General features: G+C 38.7%; 1 protein-coding gene across 1 annotated transcript in view; it reads right to left on the bottom strand.

Moving 5' to 3' along the window:
• Positions 1 to 17,870, bottom strand: part of LOC131986685 (roundabout homolog 2-like) — an 86,900-nt gene extending 69,030 nt beyond the window's left edge. Inside the window, exons 1-2 of the mRNA XM_059351754.1 lie at positions 17,368 to 17,870; positions 13,349 to 13,675 (exon numbers count right to left, since the gene is read on the bottom strand). Of these exons, the coding sequence (XP_059207737.1) occupies positions 13,349 to 13,675; positions 17,368 to 17,422 (382 nt within the window). The 5' untranslated portion in view covers positions 17,423 to 17,870. The remainder of the gene's footprint in view (positions 1 to 13,348; positions 13,676 to 17,367) is intronic.
• Between the last annotated feature and the right edge of the window lie 2,165 nt (positions 17,871 to 20,035).

The raw sequence follows: 20,035 nt of genomic DNA, 5'->3' as shown, positions 1-20,035 counted from the left end.
AGTATGAAGTTAAGCTAGTGCAGGCCCTGTGGCTCATGACATGTGCTTCCTATCACTTTTAATTCTGATAAGGGATTTTTACAGCTGCAGAGGAGGGCTTAAGAGTCCTCAAAGCACACAGCAAGTGAAGCATAGTAGCATGACATAAATACCCCAGATCCATACTAAAAACCTAGAAACTAAATTCTACAAATAATGTGCAAATGTCTAAATGTGGGGCTCGCAGGTCCCCAGCTCTGTGGGTTGAGGAAATGAAGGACACCAAATGACATGCTGTCTTGAAAGTTGAGGATTGATTCCAGTGCCATTACTGATTCTGCATGCTAGCCCAATTCTATATATGCTTTCTGATCTTTTTTCTCTTTGGAAAAGAGTAGGTGTACACAGGTGTTCAGTGTCATCACAACTGTGTAGACTATGTTTTCAGCAGTTTGGATGTAGATGTCATTGTTTTGCATTGTGCTACTGTCAGAATAATGTGCCAGCAGTGATAAAAGGAAGATATAAGCATAAAGGCTGAGTGATTTGGAAGAACTTGCAGGAGTTTTCTTGCATTTTGAATTTTCTTTAAGACACAAAAACATTTGACAAGTAAGAGAAAGTTAAGATAATAGTATGAAAAAGCTTTCACTTGAGGCCCAATGTGAAGTCAGGACTGTGTACGTGAATGAGGCATCAAAACAGACTATTTGGTGCAAAGGACAGAAAGTAAAAGCATGCAGTAGAGAGTGGTCAGATACAGCACTTAGACCCCTGGTACACTGACTGTGAATCCACTATCCGGTCCTTTGCACTCCCAACACAAACAGTAACTGTTGCTCACTTTGCACAAACACATGTCAGGTGTGGATGGAATCTTACTTGCTGTCTTGTTGCAATTACATCCTGTACAACAGTGGCGAATGAATTGACACACATTGGGGGGCAGCACTCAATGGTATAAAAGGCAGCAACAGACCAAAGAACTCTGCTCACTCTGGCTTGTAAAGAGCATTTATTTATGAAATAACCTCACCCAGGTAAAAAGCGTGCACAAACACATGCTTGAGTGTGTGGGCTGGGGGGTTGGATAAAAGAAAGACACTACATTCAGTGGATTTCATGAATTAATCAAGCTTCCGGATATTCCCTTTCCTTTTTACTCACTGAGGTGTATACTGAGGAAGTCTGATGTAATTTTTTTTTTTTGCTGCCCTGGCCCTGACACTTTCCACTCCTTGTAAATTGGAGGATACGGTGGATGGAGTTGTTCTGGACAAACTGATGTGATGGAGTTGAATGAATGGGAGAAATGAACGGAAGTCTGGGAGGTGACACTTAGCAGATATAACAGCGCTTTGGCCTAGATTGGTGGGATGTTGGGTAGGCCACATGAATAATAAACCAACTACAGAGTCCCTCTTGCTGGCTGGTGATGTTCTTCACTCTCATCACACCCACCAGACTGGAGACCACTGAAGGGAGTGAATAAACTGACTCAAATTAGTGGCATTACACCATGAAAGACAAGATATTTCAGCACAATGACTAGCTTCCAGTCCAGTGTAATATACCAGAAAAGAATGGAGATACTACATAATAATGTTGCTTGTGAATGCGCCAATGTCCCTGGGTGTTCTTTTTTCATTAGAAACAAATTTGCCTGAAGATGCCCTTCTACCCACGTACCAAGACAAGTCTTCATGCAGAGATTGCACATCAATCACTGCACAGCAACAATTATGAACCATTATCATTTTGCTGAGAGACACATGACTTAGCTTTTGTCACACTCCGATGCACACACAATCACACACAAGTAAAGCCACTCATAACATGTCGAATGGGCACATGGGTGAATATTACTCATGTGATTTTTTTTGCTTTTTTCTAACCATAATCCCTTCTGTTCATTCTAATATTGATACCAAACTTTATATGATGGTTATAAAACATGGCTGGATGCAGCTTTCAGAAAACAGAAGGCTACAGCCAGCTGCTGCTTCCATAGATGACAGCAGCAATAAGTTACAGCTGTATCTGTAATAGTGTGAAGGCCTCATTCAAGGTCTGCTAATGGAGTAGCTTAAGCCAGCGCCAACTCATCTAAAAGGAGATGTATAGCCATATTTCAAATTCAAATGCTGAAACATGAATGCATTAAATTATAGCCAATAATGTAGTGTGTTTGGCATCACAATATACCACCTTGAAAGGTACACAGGGGTGTGTAATGAATCATTTTGTGATCCATCATATTGAAGATGAATTGTATGGTGTGGCGGCTGCCAAGACCCAGCCCAAATGTGCATGCACGAAACAATATGATCAAATGTTTCTCTATGTAAATCTATCAGGTATGCGTATGACAAATAATATAAATCATTTCATTGGCTGGATTTAAGATAAAAATCTGGATGCATTTTTAGTAAATATTCTTAAGCATGAACACTCACAGCTGCCCTGACAGTAAACAGATTTAATTTCTCACTGTATGAGAAGCTCTGTCTGTCAGACAGGGACGGAGAAGCTGGCAGCTGAAGCCTTCCACACTGTTTTACTGGAGGATTTTCAATCTGTGGGCAGGACACCTCAGGCAGACAGGAATATTTGGTTTATTCATAACAGGGATCCTCAGACACAGGATATGACAGGTGCATGGGAGCAGCTTGACCCAATATGACCTTTACCAGAGTTTTGCCAATGACTTCTTGAACACAACCACAGTTATACTAATGGGTGGCAGTGACTGCTGCTGTCATTAGACTGGACTTTACCATGAATACAGCCCAGCCTTATTTCTAATTTGAATTGAATTGAACTCTTTACAATGCCATCATGCTATAGTATCAGCCAGGTCTTTAATTTTCATAGAATTCCCACTATAGTCCTACATTTGATGATGTATTCAGTAAAACAGTTTATCCAGGCAATTTTTGAAAAAATAAATCAAAGATAAAGACAAAGATACAGAGCATAATATTAAATCAAATTATATAATTTAATCAGGGTTTTTGCCTTGCACACTATTTATTTAGTCAGACTCAGCAGTCTAGTTTTTTTTCATGGAAAAATGCTGATTAACATCTTTTAATCAGCATATCTTTTGTCATAGTTTTCCTTGACAAAATGATCATTGCTTCTCGGTAGGGGGTGGATGCAATGGTGAGTTAATGTATTATTTAAATTGAAATACAATTTCAATATGAACATTATTGCAAATGTTGATTAAGCAGATTTTAGAGAACTAAGAGAAGTGGTAGTGCCAAATGGACAATTTAAATGAAAGCTAAATTTAAATTGAAGTGAAGTCGCCTATATTGCCTATGCATATCCTGACATTTATTTGAAGTCAGATAATACAATTCAAGAAAATGTCATGACCACCTAAAAGCATTTACCAGGGTATAATAGGCCACTTCATTAGCTACACCTGTCAATCTAATGCAATACAATACAGCAGGCCTGCCATAACATGTCTTTAAACTCATAATGTTCAGTTTTTGCGGACATTGCTGGATATGTGTAAACTCAATTATATGTTTATTACGGAGGTCATTGTAGCTACATGATATTTAGGTGTTTCTAATAATGTTTTCTTCCAATTTCAGATGGGGAGGTAGAATATTAGAAACACGTATCATGATTGCAGGAAAGTCCAATACCAACACTAACTATTACCTCGATGCAAAAACAGCATCAACAAAAACTGATTATAGGAGTCATGAAAGACTTTATGGTAAAATAGTTTTATTGGGTTGCTTAAGACTGTGCAATCTAATAAAGTGGCCACTGAATGCATAAAACCATTCCGAAAACACTTAACATGTTATTAAAATGACACTAATTGATGCTAAAATGTAACACATTCCGTTATCATTTTAATTTACACAAACATGCAGCTGCTTCTTTAGAGAATTAGAGAGCAACAGCAAGCTTCAACACAATAAATTCAGTTAGTATGCTTCTTCACACCAGGCATATGTTTCTTCCAACCAACTGTAAGAAAGTGCACCAGAGCTCTTAAAGGTGTTTGCATGGTCCAATTAACACCAGATGCTAGCCCTTAGCTAACTTACCGAACCTCATAATGCACAGACCTCCAAGGAGTGAGCATGGTCCAGTTAGCACCAGATGCTAGCCCCTTATCTCACTGTCTTCAGCCAAAAAATATGCATAAATTAGTTCCACTTGCCTGCCCTGGCCACCTCTGTATCTGCTCTGTTATAAGCATTAGACCACTTTAAACAGAGGGGAACATATCTTGTATATAGTTCCAAAGCTCTATGAAATCAGCTGGTATTGTTAATTATTGTCTTACAATGAGGAAATGACCAAATACCAAATGATGAGACATGTTGAGCTACTCAAAGTCATTTCATCAGCAAGATTACAGGAAAATGTGTCATAATTAACCACTGTAGTGGACAGCAATTACAGCGAGTATGTACAAAATGTAAATAGACCATTAGGATTTTACTACAGTACTCTAAATGGAGTGAAACCTCAGATGGTAATCAACTGCACATTATAATTATACATACATTAGGCTTTCTACATGACATAACTGAAATCAATAACCCATTTCATAGTGGCTGAGTAAAGGAATACAAGTTAGAGGATTACATATTTAAAATACAAAATATGATTAACTATATTGCTCGAAACTTAAAGCATTAAAATGGTGGTATTCTGAACTGTCTTTAAAAATAAATTTATTTATTTCCAATAGAGGTTATGTTTTCAGTTTGGTTTGTTTGCTGTTCAGCAGTATTTCAGGAGGAACTATTGGCCCGGTTCTCATGTAAACTTGGTAAAAGGGTGTAGAGTTAGGGTGAGGGTAGAACTGATTAAATTGTTAAGAGCATCAAAATCATGTGGTGGAAACAAAAAAATATTGTTTGCTTTTGTTCACACTGCAAGATAGGGCATGGCCTTGGTGGAGGTGTCTGAGAGTTTGTTTTTGTTTTGTTGCTCTAAAAAAATCACGAGGCACCCAGCTCTCTCTCTCTTTGGAATGAAAAAACAAGAGCCAGGCATATTTTACAAATTGATTTTAAGTATTCCAAAAATAATCAAAAGTGTTAAGAATAGGTTACTTAATCTAATGGAATCCTTCAAAAATTACATTGTCAGGCCCTCCCAACACGGGTTGTCCTATTTCAACCTTCCTAACATTTCCCTCATCCTTGCAGACAGTGTTGTAAATCAATCAGTGAAGAGTGAAGACAAAGGCAGCTCTCAATTCATCACCTTTCATGATTATATCCATCCCAATATACTATGGCAGGATTAAATTTAATGTGAATAAAAAATGCTAACCTATGAAAAGAATATTAATCAATAAATATCATAAAGAATATATATACTATTATATATGTATTATATAATATACTGTACTGTGTATATCATCTGCATTTATTCATTGATGTTCATACTACTACATGTAACAACCTATTTAACCTATTTAACATGCTTACATATATTTTCTTGAATGTGCAATATCTGAAAAATGCAAAGTAGTCCCAGGAAAATAAATAAACACAAAAAATATACACTTATTAATATTAAATGCCACATAGCATCCATATAAGAAATGTATGTATATTAGGTGTATGGAATGTTTGAAGTCTATTTCTTATTTGTTATATTCTTTATTCTGCTTTTTATATCTATGAGTCTACACATTTAGCTGCTGTTATGACTACATTTCCCCACTGCGGGATAAATAAAGTCATATGTCTGTCTGTCTATGAAAATAGGCTGTATAGCTGTAATTTGGGTTCCTTATGTGTTTTGTGTGGCCTAGAAAGAGGGCTCAAACGACCCTTGTTGGAAAAAGTTCAACTCTGAACAGATAAAAGCTCTGCAGCTTTTTCTCAGCCGCCTAATAGTAAGAGCTCAGGGGGGGTTCTTCTCTACTGCACTGTCAACAACAGAAACGGAGGAAAAGGCTAGTAGTGCTTATTACTGACCACCCGGAGCTACAGTATCTGATTAAACGGACAAAACTTACCACGACATAAACAACACACATCAAGCTAAGAGGAACATTAGTGGGGCACTTGAGCCTTCGGGTAAGTTTTTAGATTTGTATTTCGGCTACTGCTGTGTTTTTGGTTGCCTTAACATTGCGGCTGTAAATAGTTATATGTGTAGCTTGCTGGCACAGAAGACATTGATAGCGGATTATGTGCTGCCCAGCAACAGCAAGATGCCACCACTGCAACAAACGCCCAAGTGTGACAGGGATAAGAAATATATGATGGAAAGGATTTGTTACAGATCAGTTGCAACTTAACGCCTTTAAAGAATCACATTCTACTGCAAATTTTAGTTGTGTCTGTGCTTCAATGATTGTTATTTTACCACAAATCCAACTAAATATCCAGCTTTAAAGCATATGGTAATATTCACCTAATTATGAATGTTGAAACTGAATTATTACACAATGTGGAAGCATTATAAATGATAGCATTTTCCTACAACATCTCTAAAATTGTACAGATTTTTACCAGAGCGGGTCACCAAAGATTTTTTTTCTGGCCTTGTAATGTCAAAAATATGAAGCAATTAAGTTATTCAATTTAAGTCAATCATTTATTCCTTTTGTCAAGGAGGTAACAAATTAATATGTGAAAACTAGTCAAATGATTTTCATGAAACAAGGTGCAAGGTGACTGCATGAGCCATGGCAGAACCCATCACATACTGGAAACATCTATCATTGTGTTTTTTCAACACATCTTCTTTGTTGCATCCATGTTTTTTTTTTCCAAATTAAGACTTAAAGCTCATGAACAAACCACAAAGTTGGAAGGATTACTTGGAGGATCACTTACGTGAATGCACCGATTGCCTTGGCAAAGGTCTCCACCATCCGAGTTTATAGTTATATATTATATTAGATAATTATATTATTTAAAACATGAAGATGACTGCCGATGGTGATGGCAGAAAGCAAAGAATGGGAACAAAAACTTATCCTCCACACCTCAACAGCTGAGAAAGATCAGTTCTGATCAGCTGGGTTTACAAAACTGCGTCCGCACCGGCTTAACGAGAGCAAGGCAGAGGAAGGCAAACAGGGGATAAGTACACAGGAGGGCTGTTGGACTGGCAACAGATGGTGCAATGTGGCCAACCTATCTACTCACAGAAAACATTGACAATCTGCCTGGGAACACACAGGGCTGGCAGGCACTAACTTTGGATGCTGTCAATGGGTAAGAGTGAAACGCATGATTGATGGCAACTTGCCACTTTCCAAAACACCAGAGAGTGCCTCCCAGTAGAATCCCGACTAGTCGTGTGCTAAATTTTCTAGAATCTCAACACTAGCGCTAAATAGGCACTTAATAATATTAATGTCATTTCTGGTACCACATAAAAAAAATCCCAATCAGAACCGAGGTCTGACGAAACACAAATACTTTGTAATCCGCCACCCACATGGAGCCATTGTATGCCAGTTTTAAAGCACAAATATGGAGGTGGGAATAAATGATTCTTCCATGTGATGCACTTTGGGAGAGGACACTATTTCATGCCTGGAGAAAGCATGGATTTGACTCTCAAATTATGCCAATTAGGCTAATGTTGTTTACTGTGTAGTCTGCAGTGTTGAATGGCTCAAAGGAATGGCCATCACCGAGGAGAACACAGTGACAAGGAAGCAGAGAACGAGGATGAGGATGAATTCTCAACAGGCAAAACACAAGCTGAGGTCAAATTTAGACAACCAATTTGTCCAACATTCAATAATGTTAATAATACCACTTTAAATTAACATTTTACTTCTTCACATGGGTAATATACATATAGTGGGTAGAATTGTTGACCAGTTTTTATCACACAACATGAAATACAGTATATGTGGCTTTAGAGTTCATAGTTCTTCCTAAAGATACTTCCCATCCCTTTCAACATACAGCTTGCAGGCACAGATTATCCTTAAATTCTAAATATGCGCACACATTTTAAAAGATGTGGACTGGTGACTCTAAGATACTCATGTGTGGACATCAGGGATCAGCTACTGGTTCCCCATCTCCTTTTACTAAAGGGATTTGTGAGCACTGCTTTGCAGAGATTGCAGTCTTTCAAATTATAGATAAAGTGAGTGCTACAGGACTTTGCATGGGACGTAATTATGCTGTTTGTTTTGATTAGTGACACAATCTCATGTTGCCAATCACAGCTTGAATATTACAAATCTGGTGAAACAGGCCCCCAGTCTTTAGTTTTGCTAACTCGCTAATTAATCTAATTAGTTAATTGACTAATTCTCAAATATTTTGTTTTAGCTTATTTATTAGCAGCTGGGAACCTGGCACCTTGCTATTTACATTGTGGATTTAGCAAATTGGAGAAGCAAGCAGACATGTTTTCCCAATTTGTCCCAAGAAAAACTGAGTGTATGCACGTTGTGAACTTGCCTATGTCGAGGGAACCTTTTGGAAGCCTGTTTTCCCCATGGTAAAGTATTTTCACTCTTAATACGAATGTGTGCTCAAAGTACAACTGAGCAGCGAAGATTTGGAGTACCAGAAATTAGTGAATGGTTGTAAAGACAAATTTGCCTTGAGATATCCAAAGTGAAAAGCATCCAAACAACACAAATGACCATATTTTAATGATAATGAATCAGACTGCTCAGTATCCCTGTATGTGTAATTCCTATATAGCTTCTTCTTGATATCTGAATAATGTCCTGTTTAAAAAGAAGGAAAATAGTATGCCCTTGGCTTCAGACAAGGCTTTTGTTGGTCAGTGGTTTAATCACTTTCTGCTGCCTCAAGATAACAATGCGCCAACAATGTGTCTGACCTCACCTCATGTTAAAGACCAACACGCCCATGGGCGCACAGATGGGTGCAAGTACATTTGCTACTTACAATTGATTATGATTATGCTAGGTTAGGCACCAACTCAAAACTGGGCTACCTGCCTTTATTTCAATTATTACATGCTCATTTTTGAAGAGTGAAAACCCCCCAACTGTACTATAAACAATAAATCTCAAGCACTAATTCCACTCATTCTAATAAAATTAAAATAAATGTCCAGCATGTTATTTCTCTCAGCAAAATAATTACCACAGTACGCTAAAACACAGAAAATAGATTTATCTAGCATTGTGGCTGCTTAGTTTGTTGGCCGACTGTAACTGGGAGGATTTAATTGATGATTGTCTGGCTGAGTGACTATACTTCTAATTCACTTAGCACAGTCAAACAGAGGGGACTCATCTTGCTCTCGAGTTTTGTACTAATGAACACCCTTGGATCCTCCGCCCTTCCACCCACACCTCCCTTCAACACATCACTGTTTATGTCTTTCTGTCCCTTCTTTATAGTTTGCGGGAGCTGTTCTAATTCCATCAACAGCCACTCACTCTGATGATTAGTGCCAGTCCACTGGTGGCCTGGAGGTCGCACAGTTGTTTGTTGACGCAGCTCTGAAGTAGTGCTCAGCTGCGGCGTCTGAATAAATAGACTGAAGATGTGAAAAGCTGGCTCAGTGGTTGGCCATGTGTGATTGTACACATTGACAGCAGGTGACTGTTGATTATTAAAATTACATATTTGGATGTGCGAAACAAGTGACATGCTGCAACAGTATGAGAAACACAATGAGCCTTGTTTATCAAGCAAAAAACACCAAAAGACCGTCTAATAATAAACAGATATGGCCTCATTTCTCTGTGAAATGGCTGATGTTATCATTTGTGTCAAATATGCACCCAACGGTACAGGAAATAGAATTTCAACAAGGGTAAGAATATTCCAGATTTCTGCCCAGTGATGGTCTATCAGCGAATGCAGTGCCATGTTCCCTTACTGGCCTTGGATCAAATTTGCTTTTCTCCAGGGTCCCTCTTTCAGCTTTCTGAGAAAAACACAATTTTGAATTCTTACAGGTCAGTCATTTTTAACTTCAGCAAAATATATGTTCAATGTCAAGCACTGCAGCTGTAAATCAACCATTCTGGAAAATATCGATTTGACAGTAATGAAATTAAAATAACCGTGCAGATGGAATAAAATTATGTTTATACCATCTTGACAGACATCATAGTTGTATTAAAGAGAGCCTGGAGTCAAATGATTAGGCACCAGAGGAACAAGCATATCTGTAAGAAAGAATCTCAAAAAAAGCAAAACCTTTAAATACTGAAAAATGTGTTAATGGGTAATACAGCAAATAAAGGTTTAAAATAAAATGTTGCCTGCTTGTTTGACATATTCTGCTTTCTTTGCTATTTTACACAGATTAATACAACAAAAGCCATTCAAAATGAATTTGCAAAGTGACTGTCTATTGATCATTTGTCATGAGCTCTTCTATGCAACGTCTATGGAAAAACAAGTGTAGAAATAAATGTTTTTAGTAAGGCTTCCTGAATTTATAACACAAACAACTGTTGTGAGGTAAATTAGTTGTTTTTGCCAGGTTGCCAGATGTAGATTTCTGGCAAAATCAACATAATTTACATATTTCAAGCTTTGCTACCATCTTAAACAGCTGAAGTGTTTTGCATCACATGGAATGAATAATGCCCCTTCAAATTTAAGTCAGACTGAAGCTCATAAAATGCATGGCGAACCACCAAAATTGAGCTTGTACAGCACAAATGCACCCAAGGGAGCAGCACCCCCTCAAGTTAGCTACATTTTCTAAGCCACTGGTTGAGATACAATGCTACAGCACATTAGAAAATTTGAGGATGTGTGTGGACTCTAAGGAAACGGACCATTCTGAGCTAGGCTCACTGTCAGAGCATCCCCACAGCACTTTCATCTACCCGCTTGCTCCCACCCGCAGCATTGCATGACAACTTTGGCTGCAGCAATACTGGCAGGATCCTGCAGCCCCTGAAGGAGTCATGCGATTATGCATCCCTGTAGCCATGTTGTTCTGAATTACACAAAGAAGACTAGAGGCTGCCTTGGACATACTGTTTTTTTTATGTAAGAGAAGCTCCAGAAAAAAAACAACCTTTTGACATTGTCTGCACAAGAGGAGACAACACAGAACAACATAGGTTAGTGTCTTTTACAGACTGAAATAACTTAATTTTCAGTGTAAACTGAGCAAGATTTACTGTCTAGAACTATAGGACGTTAATAAAAAAACGTGGTTAGACACAAAAAAAGTCATTTTGCAGCTGTGTGCCAGCTTCAGCCAATCAGCAAGTGAAAATTCACAGTAATCAAACAGCAGACACTTGAAATTTATTGTAGATTGAAAATTTATTATTTAGGTCTACATTTAGTCTGCATGCTCCTTTAGCTGAGGACTAACTGAGGTATGCATTCGCAGACTATACCCCACATCCTAAAATGGTAAAATGGTACTGCCCCCATACTCTATATATCCACATTCATGAGTGGATCTAAACAAGGCTTCATGAATGATTCAATATACTGCAATATGGCTGGCAAGAATCTGGTGATATGATATATGTCATGTTACAGCATTTTCCATTAGGCGGAAATTTATTTTCAATTAGCACTTGGATAATGCGATACTCAAGTGTGTCAATACTTTCTTACAGCCCTATACTACAATACATCATTCAAAACACACAGCTGTTGTGGAGTGGAAGAAGTGAAAGAATAATCCATATTCCTATTTATTTTGGTACAACAATATGTTGTGTTTGTTATTTTCCCACCAATGTGTTCCTGATACATAAGTAGCACACTGCTACAACCGGAAAAAAGCGATTTGTCAATAATAATTGCAGCTCCAACACTTACAATGAATGTGACAATTAACTCAGACAACAAATTCAGAGCTGCAAAATACAAATGAGCTTTATTGTATTTAAGGAGAACCAGAAAATCCCCCACAAAATCACTCTGACACAGTCATTGTGTTTATAAAGTCGGCCTCTATTCAGTCAAGGGAATCAGTGGAGCGGCTATAACATTTGTCTCTTGACACTATAACGACAGTTTTGGGTCTCTGGTTTCTTTATGAGATAGAGTTAGTGGCTGTCTTCAAATGCAACTATACTGCTTAAGATGTGAAATCTAAATGTGATGTATGGCGCAGTGTAGTTTCAGACTACAGTGAGACAGGGATAATAGTGTTAGCACTAGATATAATCAATTCCAATATCCAACACCAGTGTCTCCTTTTATAAGCCAATGCTGTCTCATGTAACACGACAAACACACACATTCCTATTTACACACATCTTCTCAAGCATTAGTATTTCCAGGACAGTTCAGCGCTATTGATTTGAGACAAAGGAGAGGAAACTGCACCAGTAAAATAAGATAATAGAAATACAAGTGTCTAACGTGGAAAAGGCAGGAAGACAAAGAGAGGATGTGGTGCACAAAACGTCACAAAGATCTCAGATAATGTCTTCACTGAGTCGCTATTAGGTGCAGGGCTCTTATCTCGTGTTCCTCCCCCTTTTTCCCCCACTTCCTATTTCATGATTTCCACTTAAAGCCAAATACAGAAAGAGTGGGTAACAAATCACCACAATAGTGCAGTAAAGACCATAATTCTGATGGGAAGAGCCCCGTCTATTTCTCATTACAAGAAAATAGAGGATAAATCATAATCAAGTCCATAGAAATTATTGGGCAGGTAAATGTTTTGTAAATGTAAACTCCAACGTCAGTATGCAGCCTGCATGGAATTCCCTATTTCCTCCTTGTGTAGTACTTCTCTATGAGGAGTGAGAATGTGAGAGAAGGAGAGACAGTGTGGGTGTATGTGTGTGCACGCAAGTATATTTGTGTGTGTGCGTCCGAGCGTGTGTGCATCTTGTTCATGGCAAGAAATCAGCTCAGTTTAGCACATAATGGAAATGTGAATAGCCCAGAGCGCCTCTCTCCCACACAGGGAGAGAACTGGCTGGGAGCAGGCTGCATCTTTCCAAATCCAAACAGTGAAAGAGAGTTAGCTAGGTTAAAATCCTGCCCCCCTTTCCTCTTCCTCCCCGGAGCGATTCACAGCTCTGCCCATACATTACTCAAACAGGTCATCCAAACAGGTCTCACTAGCAGCATGAACACATATTCACACACATATGTGCACACATGTTATGCACATGGTTGAGCATACACACACTCTAAGGTGGAAAAGGTGACGTTGCTCATATTATGACAGATGACATGTAATATATGGTATCTCAGCACAACAGCCTCAAAATGTTATGCTTAATTTAACAAACCTTTTTCAGATTTAACATTAACACTCACATTTCATATACCCACCGAAAGGTTACCAACCCCAATACAAGCTGCATAATATTCCATTTTATTGCCATGCAACACTGAGATTCCTTTGACCAGAGAATCACCTTTGAGCCGACAGGGACGTGATGAAAACTCAGACTTACATGCTACTTCTAGAGATGCGTTCCGGCTTACAGCCTCTCCCAGATAGTTTCGGGCCACACACACGTAGCTGCCATCGTCAGGCTTGCTCCTTCGTCCATGGATGATACGTAGGAAGAAGAGGGACCCGCTGGGCAGCAGCATACGGTGGGAGCGGGGGTTGTCGCGGTCCGTCTCAACGCGCTCCCCATCTTTGTACCATTCCACCGTGGGGGTTGGACGGCCTTCTGCCTTGCAGTTGAGAGTGGCTGGTTCCCCTTTGGACACAATGAGGTCAGAGGGGTGCTCCACAATGCGGGGAGGGAAGTCTTCCTGGCGGAGACGAGACCCTGGAGGGAGAAATGAGTAAAAAAGTTCCACTAAAGAAATAGTCATAATAAATACATACACATAAATAATGCATCTTAATTTTGCTGCGGCAGTAGCAGCAGTCTGTTTGATAAAAATTAAGTTAACTATTTAGTCGGAGCGGCTGAACAGAGTGCAAAGTACAGTGCCAAAACTGCTCAATAAGCATCACCAAGCTAAAAACAGTACATTTAAGGGAGGTATTGATTATCATACCATAGCACTGCTGTTTAAAATAAGATGAGAGACAGAAATGTCGAGTCATATCTCATAATAAGTGGTCTATATAGTTCTCATCTCTCACTAATATCTTTTCCCTGCTTTTTAAACAGGAAACATTAGATGTGCACACATTTGTAAATGTGATTGGTAGTTTAAAGTTTAATTTCATTCCAGTCCTTTGAAAGGAAAGTTGATTAGTGTTGGTTTCTTACTGGCTGCACTACATGCAGTGTTACTACACTCAGGCTCCCATATTTACTTTCACAGACAGGAGCTGAGGAGTCATTACATCTCATTAGCTTTTTCATTAACACGTTCCATCAAACACTGACATCATCAAACATGTTGTCTCAGTGCGTGTAGAACAGCGGCGGCGACATTGGATTTTTATTTGTAATATATTAGTGTGGATATAAAAAGTACAATCCTTCCCTAAAGGCTACATTATTAATACTTAGATTTTTACCAGAGTGTTTGATAGTCAATCCTCAGCAAATGTCACTAGAATAATCCTGCCTATCCTGATATGCATAACATCATCATTTGTGTAACCGCAACCCAGTTAGCAGTCCGTCTTCCCATTTATTTGGCCGTGTGAACACCTCAGTTCTACTTCTTAAACTCTAGCTTTAAATGTCACAGAGACAAACCAAACGCAGTGGCGCTGTGTTTGTTTACAGACACGACAGCGTCACAACTCTCATCTGTTTCATGGTGTATGAACACATTATAATATCTGTGTTAAAAGGTCTTCCTCTATCCGTTGCATGTAGCCAAACAAACCTAGAAAGTGACTTTTAGAGATGCTAAAAAAGACTTTTTGGACTGTCCCAAGGCAAAGAAATAAATAAGATATAAATAAATGACAATGATGTTGCACTAGCCCCTTGTCTTTTTGCCTTTGATGGTGACAAATCATACAAACTGCAAAGGCAACCATGATGATTGGCTGCTACACATCAACAAAAATAAAGCTGCAATTGGAAGTAAAATTGATGTGACTGTCGATACTGATAAGAGGTTTGTTGACACAAAGCATTCCATTAGCTGGCGCCAACAAACCAAACCATTGTGATACATTATGTTTTTAACGTGCTTTTAAAAACCTATACATGTGTCCCTGGGGTAAATAACATGTGTGTACATCCACGAGAATGCACAAACAAACACACAGTCCATGGAATACTGACTTTTTCTAATTGGTTGTCCCATTACACAGTCTCCACTGCGGCTAATGTACAATTTGACTTGTGCTGTCAGACAACAGAATTGAAATTAGATGATTTAAGTTGTGTGTGGTGCAGTGGCTCAGTGGTTTAAACTGTCATCTAACAGCAAGAAGGTCCTGCGGGGTCCTGTCAGTCTGTTTGCCCTGTGACGGACTGGCAACCCATCTAGGGGCACCACATGACCCTGAATATGAATAAGTGTGAATAGAAAATGAATTAAATGAGGCATATTCTATGTAGCTCCTTGATTTATATGTTGGCATTTTAAGAGCCAACTAGTCTCGTGTTGATGACTTCTTAGGTTATAAATCTAATGCTGTCTTACTTAGAATACATTTTTGCCAACATTGGGCTTATCCTTTAGCCTACGCCTGCCTAAAGCTCTTAAGCATCAAGCTTGTGTACACCAAGGTCTTTTTCCGCCGCCAGTGGGTCTGTTTGTGGGGAACTGTCCATGGTGCTGAGGCTAAAACTCAAGGTCTGGCAGAAAAAGCTGGTCAGGAACATGTTAGGGCTTGTAAGCAGGGACCGCTTCAATAAAAGTCACTTTGAGGGGACATCTGTCTACCAGCTGAGTTCAGAGGAACTCAATTTCAGTTTATAACCAAAAGAATAATTTGATTGTCAGGCAAAGAGCACCTGTATTTCAGGTTCGTTATCATTTGAAAATTAAGTTTGACATGTCATAACCGCAAAGTCAGACAGAGCCCTGCCAAATCATAATCAGTTAAACCTATAAAAGACTTGGATGGATAGATAAATGGTCAAAATGGGCACACTATCTGTGTAATTTAAAATTTATGGGTGCACAGACTACAAACTCGCAGCATTATCCTCTCTGATGTATCACACATTACCTACAGTATTAGGTGCCTCCTACTCATGGATGTTTGAATTTTAACTAAAATCAAAATGGGTGAAAAGCACATTGAATATATTGCAATAGTTCTGCAATCAATCCTGTTTTTGTGAAGCTTGTGATTTTTTTTGTTGAGACTGTATCAAACATGCTGATTAAACGGATGTTAAATGGGGTGTTCAAAATATTAGAAACACCTTTCAGCAGCAGATCAATACAAATTACAGCGTCCCGAATACTCTTAGAATGCAATCAACACTTCCCCGAAATTATGTCAACAAAAACTAATCACTATGCTTCACAAAGACACTGTAGGATTAATTGCTAAGCCATTGCTTTAGATTGCACAGATGTGCTTTTCCAAATAAACTGGCAACACAGCAACTCCAGTGTCCTGGAACCACCCAAATCTACACCTGCACATGATTTACTCCACTGACACAGATTTATGTTATATAGGCTACAGGGGACAAAGTGGTACAAAACACTTCATGATAAGGACAACACTTCCTGTCAAGAAGCACAGATATATCGCTTAGATGCAGCTGCAGTTTTACAAATTAGGTGTTGTATGAATAACCTGTAGGCACAAATAGTCAGGAGTGAATTTGCAGAATGTGAGTAAGCATCTTCTCTATGGCACATTAGCTATTTCAGCAAGAAGACATACAGCTAGCTCATCCAACTGTATGAGTAACCTTTTGCATTACAGGCCACACAGAATATGACAAGAGATAAATCCATTACAGCAAACTGTGAGCACAGTCTGATGTATGATAGGTTTGCCACACTTTGAAAGGACTATACAAGTACAAGACAAGCATATACAATATGGAGGGTTAAATTCTCTATACCGTAATTAATTAGTATTTTTCTTTAAGAATACAAAAAGTTTAGTGTGGACTGTTTTTTATGCCAGCAACCAATTCAAACCTCAATATTTGAAATAAATAAATAAATAAATAAAATCAGGCAATTTTAAAGCTGCCAGAGATTGTACTCTAGTAACAAATGTGTGCAATTAGAGCAGCCCTTATGAATAAATAAGCAACTTTCGTCTGCCTTAGCCATTAAACAGTTGGCTGGCACAATATCTTATATGAAGACTGGATGAAGCAACAAGGATATGGCGCATTGGCATGGTGCATTTATGATTTCAAACATGAATTTAAGAAGAAACATAATCACTGTACATCGTGTGGGATATCATAGGCTGCTCGGTATCTTCTTGATGCACTTGAACTGACAACACCACGGGTCGAATACGCTCCAGGTCACAGCCCACTGTGTCTTTCTGAAGCTGCTAAATGTGAGGCAAGACATTATTCCAACCACAGCCTGCAGTAATAGATGGTAAACTTACCCTCGGTTTGGGTGTGTAGAAGTCCACAGAGAAATAAATACTGTAGAGGACCCATTCTGGCATATTGGCCCCGTATTAAGCTATCGGCGCATGGATTCCTCCTCAAGCGAAAAACAATCAATTAATCAATCAATCCTGTTTCCACTTGTGCCACTTTGAGACAATTTACTGTTTCAAGTTAGTGAACTAAATAGAAGCGAATCAGTTATTAGAGCAGCTGAAAGAAATCATTCACATGTCCATTCTTCCTCTCCAGGAGCGCACCAGTCAGCAGTGGTCTGTCGACTCGCCGACACGTTGGAAATTTCTGCAGTCACCAATTGGAAACATCACCGACGCCCAAAGACACTCCAGTTCCTGACGGTTCCCACGTCCGACCGCATTCTGCTGACACTTTACCGGGTCCGACCGCGGGGGAACGCGTTCATCCTCACGCGGGACAAGTTGAGAGATGAAAGGTGGAGCTGGGATTCAGTCAGAGGTGAGTAGCTGCACGGTGCAGCAGCGCAGCCCCTCCTCTCCTCTCCTCTCCTCTCCTCCACTCCACTCCGCTCCGCTGCCCGGGGAGAAACTAACATACACAATAGATGTGAACACTTAAACTCAGCAGCACTTTGCATTCTGGATAATTACGTGCTGATAATGGTGATCATTGGGTTTCTTTCCTTTTTCTCTGGAAGGCAATTTAACACAAACATCTAAACAATTATGTTTTTGCAGCATGATCAATATGTATTTAAATTGAAGTGTGCTGTTATGGCCACTTTGTTGCTCAGGATCTTTCTTTCTGTTTGTACTAATACAAATTAGATGATTAAAATTACCTGTGATTAACTTTTTAATCATTATTTATTTGTATTTATACAGAAATAAATAAAAGTAATTTGGTACTGAATGATTTCTGTATTTTGTTTCTTTATTACATGCAGCATCAGGATACTTTTCTGTGCACACGTGAATGGCAGTCCACCAGGTTTACATCTCCAATTTAATGCTCTGGTATGCAATATTGCAACTTCATAATACAATTTTGCCTCTTCAGCCATTTTGTTTATCCAACAAATAAACACGCCTCCTCTATCTTGCACATCTGATCTCAGAGTTGAAGCATTATTTCTGTATTGTTTTTCCCCTATTACCTCCTCACCATTGTGTACCACCTTCCTTTCTCAGATTTAAAAAATGTAAACAACCCCCCTAGTTTAACCAGGTGGCATTTTATTTTCATGTTCATGGTTGAAATAGCTTTTACAAAAGATGTAAAGAAATGGCACTTCATTCACACCCACTGCCTAAGGTGTTTATCCTGCATGTCGTCAATACTGCTCAATATTGTCAATAGCATTATAAATGCAGTGCCTCGCCATGAGACGAGAACGAGATGGGCTGTATCAGGTGTTATTGATCCACAGGGTGAAATTAAACCATTTTTGGCATTGTGTTCACAGCTGTAGATTGAATAGTAATTGTGGACGATGGCTAAATCGAGCCTATATGAAGGGGGTGTAAAGTGAACACAATCATTTTAATTGGATAGATCTCATCCATCAGAGGTTTCAATGCAATTTTACCTGTCAGATTGTAACTATGGCAGCTCAGCTCACTTATGGTGTTGTGAAGACTTATTGCTTCTCAAGTGCTATGATATTTAAGTGGCATTTTTGGAAAAAATAAAATAAAAAAATAAAAAATAATGTCTTCCTGTTCCTGCAAAGCACAATGACTTGAAGGAAGATACTCAGCACAGACTGTTTTTCAGATTTTATGCTGAGGATGACCTTAACCTATTGCACGTACTGTCTTTCAAAAGTGTGAGGAGATAATAAATAGGCTTTTGAAGAAATGAATAACCTCACAAAACCCATCAAGGTGATCTTTAATGATCTGAGAAGGAAACTTCAAGAACACGTTAGTGCTAATTGTACCAAATGACTTAATACACAGTGGTGCTGCTATTCATCATTAGCACTTTCAGGACTGTCTCACCACAGAGAATTGTGAGAGTAAGTAATATATACAGTTCATAGTGGAGAACTGCAATAGATCTGAAGCCAAAATATCAATGTCTAAAGAGATTAGAATATTAAATCTAAATGCTGAAAATATGATGATAAATGAGCATCATCCAGTGTTACAGACTTGAAGTTTAAGACAGTATAAACACAACTGTAAATGGTGAAATGCATTGCATCAGAAACCCCTGTTTGAGACATTGCTAATGTTGTATGCAACACAGACTGCAGCTACTGTAAATAACTCAAATGAGAGATTTTAGAATAAAGCATTAACATGTCGTGGGATTTGGCTGCATCTGTCAGGCCAGTTCATTTTTAGCTTAGTGACAACCTAGAGCTGATTATATAGCTTCTCACTGTGCCTCACAAACGTATACACGCACACACACAAAAAGTTCCTCCTTAAAAGGACAAAATGTTAGCATCAAAATCAGATCACTCTAAATAAGTATCATAGATTACACAACTTGCATTACTGGATACTAAGAGTTGCCGATCATCTTTGAAGACCACCTTCTTACTGGAAATATGGTTGGGAGATAGAAAATAGCATTTAAGTGAAGAAATCCAGGTGGAAAGGCATGTGGCATAAGTAATTGCACAATGGCATTTTATGTCTCGCATAAGGTCAAGAAAAGAGAATGTACATTTAT

Source organism: Centropristis striata, chromosome 15 (genome assembly GCF_030273125.1).
Source record: "Centropristis striata isolate RG_2023a ecotype Rhode Island chromosome 15, C.striata_1.0, whole genome shotgun sequence".
In the NCBI taxonomy this organism is placed as follows: Eukaryota; Metazoa; Chordata; class Actinopteri; order Perciformes; family Serranidae; genus Centropristis; species Centropristis striata.
The sequence above is the reverse complement of the archived record's forward strand: the minus strand, read 5'-3'. Positions and strand labels throughout refer to the sequence as shown.